The sequence below is a fragment of the Schistocerca gregaria genome, chromosome 7 (assembly GCF_023897955.1).
Source record: "Schistocerca gregaria isolate iqSchGreg1 chromosome 7, iqSchGreg1.2, whole genome shotgun sequence".
NCBI classification, from domain to species: Eukaryota; Metazoa; Arthropoda; class Insecta; order Orthoptera; family Acrididae; genus Schistocerca; species Schistocerca gregaria.
Window position 1 is genome coordinate 71,090,223 of NC_064926.1, and position 9,565 is coordinate 71,099,787.

The 9,565-nt window shown below is 35.7% G+C and overlaps 1 protein-coding gene across 1 annotated transcript in view; it reads right to left on the reverse strand.

Moving 5' to 3' along the window:
- LOC126281771 (FAM172 family protein homolog CG10038) overlaps window positions 1-8,708 on the reverse strand; it is a 254,789-nt gene extending 246,081 nt beyond the window's left edge. The window contains exons 1-2 of the mRNA XM_049980968.1: window positions 8,461-8,708; window positions 7,635-7,750 (exon numbers count right to left, since the gene is read on the reverse strand). Of these exons, the coding sequence (XP_049836925.1) occupies window positions 7,635-7,750; window positions 8,461-8,626 (282 nt within the window). The 5' untranslated portion in view covers window positions 8,627-8,708. The remainder of the gene's footprint in view (window positions 1-7,634; window positions 7,751-8,460) is intronic.
- Between the last annotated feature and the right edge of the window lie 857 nt (window positions 8,709-9,565).

Consider the following 9,565-nt stretch of genomic DNA (forward strand, 5'->3'; position numbering starts at 1 on the left):
CTGTTCTTCCTCTACACACACTCAAAGAGGTAGCTGTGAAAGAAATTCTTGCACTGCCTTGTGTGATGGAGGGACCATTTAATAGCAGCCTATGTGCCATCTATAGTATTTGTATGGGTACCCGTCTCGGGATCTCTGAAGGTCAATTTATGATTCATTTTATGGTGTTGGAAACCTTCATTTTTCAAATGTTTGTATGTCAAGAAACAATTTGAAATAATAGTTGTCCCTGATAAAGTATTCTCTGTAATAAGTTTTAAAAGAACAGCTTTTGAGCTCCTCAGCACAACACAAAAATGACACTCTTATGTCTCTTGCTTGACAGTACCAAACACCCATCCTCCTATTTCTTTTTTATTCCCTCTGCCAAACTACTGCTTCCGAAAATGACACGTCCGCAGCTCGTGGTCTAGTGGCTAGCGTTGCTGCCGCTGGATCACGGGGTCTCAGTTTCGATTCCCAGCCGGGTTGGGGTTTTTCTCTGCCTGGGGAATGGGCGTTTGTGTTGTCCTCATCATCATCATCATCATCCATGACAGCAGCTAGATTGGACTGTGTAAAAATTGGGACTCTGTAAGGGCGTTGGTAACTGTGTGGCTGAGTGTCCCACAAATCAATCATCATCATCATCATCATCTAAAATGACATTTGTTGGTGTCAAGGCTGTGTCCTTTGTCACCAAGTTTGTCATTGGTTCTTAGGCAGATTTCCATCCAAACTTTTGTGCAAAATTGCGGCCAGTCCACCACATTTTACTTCACCCAATCTAGTTCCAAGAAATAAATTTAGATTTGCGTTCGTACATCCATAAGTATGTAAACTGCAAAATGGTGCTAATTTTTAACTTGCTCCCAAAAGTGGCTGCTTTTGCTACATTTCCATACACTCCATCAACACAAACCTTAGACTCTTTAAGAACAATTTCACTGTCACATTTAATACATTTCCGTGTGTCTGCAATTAATCTGTGACACATACACCAACAGATGATGTCACCGTGCAGAACTAAAGCAGCCACTACACTTTACACCACTTGCTGCCACAATCACAAAATATCTCTCTATACACCCACTAATGCACCAAAACACAGCTTAAGTATATTCACTCAGTTTCACAAATTTTGGAACTCAAACTGTGATTTGAATGAGAAACCTGCAGTTAATTTCTGCTTGTATACTTAATGTACCAGTAAGTGAGGTTTCCCCAATCTACTTTGTGCAGTTGTTCTAAAATGATAATCATTTGCAATTCCAGGTATGCAGTATATCTCACACCAATTTTACAACCGTTGCAAGCCATTTACATAGTGTAATTGCTCCAGCTTACCAACCCATTGCTCCACTGCAAAAATGTTAGAGGTTATATGGCACTGTTTTCTCTAACAATACACAATATTCTGCGATCAACTCTAATCTCCCTATGGAGAAATCTCAGAGGCAATTAATTTTGAGCACTTCCATTAATAAATGCCATACAGAACAATGTTTCACAGGAATTACTTATTGACACACAGGACCTCCTCAATGCACCAACAGCATAGCCATTATATGGTTGATGTCCATATTCCTTATGGAAACTAACAACAGAGTAACAATGGATTTACTATAGTTTATACATTTTGCCTTCCTCCACCATCTGAATAGTAGTAAGTAAATCAATAACCAAGAATAAAAATGGGCTGCAATATTGGAAGCACCTCATACCGCCACAAAAAGTAAAATTTAATCTATTCCATGATAAATTCATATCAGTATTTGAAAATAGCTTGCGCATAAGCTAATCAGAAGGGACATTAAACAGCCATATAAAAACCATAGATGACTAAGAGGATTAAAGTATCTTGTGAAAGGAAAAGGGAACTGTAACCTTTGGCAAGAACAAGTAGAGACCCTGCAGTATTGATTGGCGACTCCATGGAGTAGTTGCACACTACAATAAATACTCAAAATTACTAAGAAAGGTTATTTAAAAAATGAGAAATCAGTATGTCTGACAACAGAGTTACGACAATATGGAATATATTGAAGCAAGAGACAGGACAACCAACCACAGAAGAGGATAACATTACTATTGAATAGAATGGAAGAGCTATAAATGACAGATAACAGGTGGCAAATGTATTTAATAATCGTTTCTTAAACATAGTAGAAAGCATAGAGACCAACAGTTCAAGAAAAAGATTGCAGCAATATGTTGAAGAAGTAGCTCTCATAAAATTACATCATATGAGTGTACCATCAACTTCTACTTCTGAAATTAAGAGGGTCATACATTATCTCAAGAATAAAATCTCTTCTGGTTTTGATGGGATTTCCAATAGAGAGCTAGAGATTTATCTCCATACAATAAGTCTGCTATTGTCCGAAATATGTAATGCACCACTAACTCAAGGAATTTTTCCAGAGAGATTAAAATATGCCATTGTTAAACCCCTCTTTAAGAAAAGTGATGAGACATAACAGTAACCACCAACCTACTTCACTGCTGACATCATTTTCCACAATTTTTGAGAAGGTGATGTATCCTAGAATAGTATCTTACCTTGGCAACAATAATATCCTCAGCAAAACACAGTTTGGGTTTCAGAAGGACTGCTCTACTGAGAATGCCATTTACATGTTCACACACCAGATTTTACAAGCCTTAAATAACAAAATAGAACCGGTAGGCATTTTCTGTGACCTATCCAAGGCATTTGATTTTATGAACCATAGTATACTCCTAGACAAATTTAATTTTTATGTGTTTGATGGTATAGCCAACCAATGGATCATGTCATATTAACCAAAAGAGTGGAGAAAGTTATACTTAATAGTAATCTGACCAACAGAACACAGGGTCTGACTGGGGAGAAATCACATATGGTATTCCCCAAGACTGTATCTTAGGTCCACTACCATTTCTCACAGATGTAAATGATCTACCGTCTAATGTACAACAAGCAGAATTAGTTCTTTTTGCAGATGACACCAGTATTGTAATCACTCCCAGCATACACACAGAAATAGTAAACAAAGCTCTCAAAAGTATCATTGACTGGTTTTCTGCAAATGGTCTCACCCTGACCTTCACAAAGACATGTCATATTCAGTTCTGCACATCTAGGGGTACTGCATCAGTGATAAGTCTACCACATGGTGATGAAATAATACATATGGTAGAAACTTCAGAAGTCTTAGGTGTCCATATGGCGTGATCCATATCACTTCAGGCAGGGGGGGGGGGGGTTACCATTAGTCTTGGATGTTATTAAATTTAGGATATGTTAAAATTCCAAGTTAAGAAAGAAACAAGTTTTTATTTTGTTTTCTAAAAAAAAAAAAAAAAAAAAAAAAAATTTCTTGTCCCGAGATACAGGCCTTCAAAGATGACACTGCGAACATCATTTTGAAGATGTGAATTTCAGATTTTTTTTTAAACTGCAACAGTTCCAGATTTTTTAGAGTTTTTTTTTTTTTTTTTTTTTTTTTTTTTTTTTTTTTTTTTTTTTTTTTTTTTTTTTTTGAAAGATAACTGCTTTATGATTACAGTGGTATCCTTCATTAACACATATCTGTCAAAGTTCTTTTACTGTCGCCTTTTGAATTTTTTTTTATAATTTACAGATTTTTTTTTTCTTTCAGAAATGCCGGTCCAGAAATATTAAATTTTTTTCTGTTGATTAGTACCATGCAATACTACATTCTCTGTAAGGGAGAGCTTCCACTTTTAAGTATGATAGGTTTTATTTTTAAAAAATCATTTTTTAAAATTATCACTGGTAATGTATGTCTTCAATGAAGCTGTTTCTAATTAATTTCTTTGTTGCAATGTTTATTTCTATTGTCTGTGCTGCAGTTATTTCTTATCATTTTCTTTGTTGCAGTTATTTCTTTTCACTTTTGTTGTTGCAGATATTTCTTTTCACTTTTGTTGTTGCAGATATTTCTTTTCACTTTTGTTGTAGTTTCTTTGTCATGGTTGTTCAGTGCTAACTTGTTTACTGAAGAGGCTTCTAAGAAATATGAGACCACTAAGTGAGTTCTGTGTTTTTGTGAGGAATTTGCCAGTTGACACAGCTGCAGTGTGTTTTGTGAAAAGGACAGTTTGAAATTTCTTCTGACTGGGGCCACTGGAGAGTGAAGTGTGCTGACTATTTGCTTATCCATCAAAGAGTGATGTATAAGACAAACAAAAAAACAGGCTTTGTTCAGGTTGGGAATAAGTGTTCTCATCTGTTTCAAAGTGAAGATGTTTCCAGTGATGACTTTTTGTGTTCTAAATGTTTTGACACAATAACAACACTGATAGTATCTGAACAAGGTGAAGCCTCCCATAGTGCAGATGATGCAGATTTTGCATCAATAGAGGTAGAATTCAACACCCTGAATCATCCAACTACAGAGGTAGGTGCTAGTCCTGTTAAGAAATTGTGGTCAGTGAAGTTGAGTCATAAGCTCTATGAATCAAGAAAGCACTGAGAAATTACTAAAGCACAATTACTACAGCAAACTGACTACACTCTTCAAAGTAGAAATTTCATCTTCAGAAAAAAAAAACACTATAACTGTAACAGCTGAATGTCAAACAGTTGTGAAAGTGATGAGGTACATTACTCTCATTATTACAGAAACTTTTGCAATTTATAAGAGAAACTATACAACTTCACGTATTGGAATATCAAAATTTTATGCACTACGACCTAAGTGGGTAGTTCCACATCCACCTAGAGATGTCTTTTTATGTGTGTACTGCACGAATTTTGGACTTGGTGTGGTAACTTTGAAGAACTTACTGGAGCACGTGACATATGACACCTTGGTTGGGCATGTGAAGTCATTAGTAGTCTGTGACATAAAGAGAGAGACTTTTTTGTTTCAAGAATGTGGACTCTGCAGAAATTACATACGCGGCATGGGAGGAAAATAAACTAATTATGAAAACTGTTGCCTTTGACAGTTTCATTGATGAACTTAGCAAATGAGTCAGTGAAAGCAGTAACACATCAGCATCTGAAGAAATTGAACAACACATTGCAGAAGTGAAAGGGTGTGTACAGGCTGAAGAAATGTGTTTAGTGCTTCACTGTGATTTTGCTGAGAACTGGTCAGTAATTATTCCACAAGAAGCACAAGGGTACCATTGGAGTAATGACCAGGTTTCAATTTTTACAGCAGTGACATATTTTCAAAACAAGACCACAAGTGTTATAGTTTAAAGTGATGACACAGGAAATGACGCAGCACGCTTTACTAGCAATGTGCAAAATTCTTCAACTGCAAACAGGGGAAGAGAAGATCACCATCATTTCTGATGGTGCTCCTAGTCATTTTAAAAATCGTTACCAGCTGTTCGAATTGAGTAGGACACCTGTGCCAACTGACTGGGTATACAGTGCTACTTGTCACAGGAAGGGGCCTTGTGATGGTGTAGGCATGCTGAGTATTTTACAAGAGGTGTGAAATCTTACACATCCACAGCCATCATTATTTTGTCCAAAGAGGAAATCGAAGAATTCTGTGAGCAGATAAAAGAAGAATGATCCAAACAAACTACTTCTGTGAAGGAATTCAGAAGACACATTTTTGGACTCAAAGTAATGGGCAAACTCTTACTGCACACACGTTAAAGAGCAAGAAATAAGAAATTTCGTTCACTTGGCCAACATCCCAGAAAAAGGAGGGTAATATTCAGATTCTCAACCTGAGAATGGAGATGTTTGTGGAATGTGTGTATGACTGTGACTGGTGGATTGCTGAGATTACAGACACCAGTTATTAGTTACACAAAATTGTAGTGAACTTTATACTACCTCATGGACCAGCTGCTGGATATAGGTTTAGAGCTGAAGGACAGCAACAATGCCATCAGTTCTCACTTCCTGTTCACAATGTTATGGAGACTGTAAGTGCTCCAATTCCTATTGGTTCAACAGGGAGACATCACTCTATACCAAAGGAAAATATTGAACCAGTGGAACACATTTTTAGTTCATTGACTGGCTAATTTCAGTACAACACAGAGTGCACAGAAGTTGTATGAATTGAAAACTTTAAGCCTTTGGACCTTTCACATACATTTTGGAACTACTTAAAATGCTTAAAAAAATAAATCTCTTACTCATCTTTCAAAAACAAATCAAAACAACTTTTATGTATAACAAAAATTTCAATTGCTTATAAAACCAGTTCAACCTAAAAGTGGAGTCTCTCCTTTTCAGGGAACGTATAGCTATATGGTACTGATCAACAGAAAAAAAAAAAAAAAAAAAATCAAGATTTTATGGGTTGTCATTTCTGAAAAAATAAAATAAAACAAAACATGTTCCATAAATTATAAAAAAGTTCAGTACACTATAGTAAACGAACTTTGACATATAAGTTTAATTGGAGGATTTCTTTGTAATCATATAGCAATTATCCAAAAAACTGATAAAATATCTACAACTGTTCCAGAGATACAGAATTTTAAAAATGTTTTCCAAAATTCACATCTTCAAAATGGTATGCACAACGTCATCTTTGGAGGGCCGTATCCCTGAGCAGAAATTTTTTTGGAGAAAAAAAAATTAAGTGTTCCTTACCGAGTACTTCATTTTAACAAACACTAAATTCAATAACATCCAAGACTATAAAGGTAAGATTTTTTACTAGCCTGCCTGAATTGGTATGGACTATGACATATTGTTGAGAATTTAAATTGGAAAGAAAAGCATTTTTGGAACTCCTAAAACAATGTAGTTCACCCACATTTGCACTTAGAATTATAGCAAATTTTGGGGAGAGAGAAATCAGTAAGTTGAAATATTTTGCTTATTTCATTCAGCAATGTCTTATGGAATAATGTTCTGGGGAACTCATCTTTAAGAAAGAAAGTCTTCACTGTCCAAAAATTTGGTGTAAGAATAATATGTGGTGTTCATGCGTGATCATCTCGTAAACATCTGTTTAAGGAGTTGGGCTTTTTGACTACTGCTTCACAGTAAATTTATTCCACCATGAAGTTTGTTGCAAATAATCCACTACAGTTCAAAAAGATCAACAAGTTACATAAAACATTCTAGAAAAAAAAATGCCATTTATTACTCAACATTAAGGCTGTCTTTAGCAGAGAAAGCGGGTGCACAATGCTGCAAAAAATTTTTTTGACCATGTACACAGTGGCATAAAATGTCTAACAGACAGCAACATACAATTTGAAAATAAATTGAAAAAGTTTCTACTTCACAACTCCTCCTCTTCCGTAGAAGAATTTCTATATTTGTAATGTGCAGAAGGTGGTGATTACGAATTACTAACTAAATCTGTATATCTTCTTTTCATTTCGGGAGGGGGGGGGGGTATTATATTACGATGTTTAGAGTAAAAATAAATGTACAAATTAGTTTGCAATATGAATACAAATTGACTCATTCCATATTATGATGATTTTACATGCAGAATGATCCATGGAACATAAAAGTAACTAACTAACTAAAGGACAAATAATGCATCCATAACAACTACTCCATGATCTTCACGGCATTAAAAACACAAGGTAACACCATCAGTGTTCCTTTCAACTACATAATTGTGTTTTCACTTTTATTCACCAAGTACTGAGTTTTTTAAAACCAGCGTTTTAAGCATTAGGCCTAAATAAATATTAAATCATACCTCTCCCAAAGCTTCATAGTGCCTCTGACTAAAAGAATGGTCCTCACTCACACTAAACTGAAATGGAACATCGCCTGGTTGTCCAGTACTGCTGCATATTTTACGAAGTTTGCCCTCTGCAAAATTATGAACAATACGTATCAACATGTAGCAATAACAATTGAAGCATTCATACGCCTGGTGGTATGAATGAGTTAGTAACCAAACATACGGAATTAAAATGTTGCAATTACATGAAATCTGCCTTTAAAAACACATTCACTTTAATTTCTTGGCTAAAAAACACGGAAGAGCATTCTATAAGACGTAGAATAATATCATGTATGCATATGCCGGTTTACTATGCACCAATACGCAATACTTCGTACATAAATCCTTACAACTTGGTGAGATAAAACAATTGTCTTGCACAGAAACACTGCGACTCACATGTTACAGGTTAAGCTGTACATGACATTTCCATTGTATTCGCAAAACTGTCAGGAGAAGGAACGCTTTACCTGAATTGCATAAGAACTTTGAATCATTTAATTAGCTGAATTTGACACAGACACAATACAACACACCATCCAGTTATTTTGTTTCATGGACCTTCGGTAATCGTAAGGCGGACAAATATTGTGCTCTCCGTTTTAATTACAAAAAGTTCACTTTGAATACCTTCGTATTATTAATTACTGCGTTGATTCTGACACACTGATCTCAATTCTTCTGTTATTACTGCAGGTATGTTGATACAGAAACATTTTCAGCACATTCACTATATACATAATAAATCAAGCAATACTTTAAGAACATGCCACAAGAACATGACAGGCATCAGCACCTTTATTAAATGCGTAGCCAAATCCTTCCAGGGTTCGTGGAAACTGTTCACCATTAGAAGCCATTGTAAAAGTAGTCATCTGCAAGAGAAAAAGTTTGAAGCACGCTCCCACAAGATGTATGTAAACAAAACTGACAGATGTTCCTATATGGAATATCTTTGCCATCGGTTCTCCAAACAGCTATTGTGTATGTCGCGGTAGTTCCCCAACGATTGCTCACAGATGCGACGATTACGTATTCCTTCCCATTGAAACTAGGAACTGATGCAATAAGCACCACAAGTGTATACGTTTCATGAGTAGGCGAGGATTCAGTTTCTCCTTACTGAGAGGTTTGAAATCTAACGTAAAAGCTCTTAATCATTTAAGAACTGTAATATAAGTAATTTTTTCTGTCTCAAATGTCCGTTATAGAAGTGCCGAAAACAGAAGACAGTGTATTAATTTCTAACGTAAGTTTAGTCGTCACTCCTTAAAGTGTCTATTTTAGATATTCATCTCCCATCTGGTAATAAATGCAATATGCTCACATGATAAGACGTACTTTATCATATACGTTACAAAATAATAATAATAATAATAAAATAAAATAAATGTGACCAACAAGAGTTTTGTGTAAGAACGATTTTTTCATAGGACACCAACTTCTTAGTAACCAAGTGAGCTCCATACTACACAGATATGAAGTCTGATCTGTCAATATAGAACTGCAACGTGTTTCCAGATACAACAGTGCTTGTCAGGATACCAACGTGAGCTTTAACACAACACCCACTCTCTGAGAGGAGAAAATCTCTGAGCCGGCTGGTAATCGAACACAGGCAGCTTCGGTTAGCATATTTGTTGTTTAGTACTCTTCTTTTTCTGAATGACGCGTATTTTAAAGGTTTGGCCGCCATGCTGTAATTGGGCAAAAATCAAAGTAAGAGTATCATTTTATTTAGTTATTTCTTTCTTTGTATAGATGTTTTCATTACACAAACACTTGTGTTACTTAAAGCATGCTACGTCCCCATTGTCTACTTTGATAAAATACAGTGCTTTGGGTCTTTGCTCTATTGTTTATACCTAGGTACAAGCAATCGCTGTATCTGGTCTGACGAT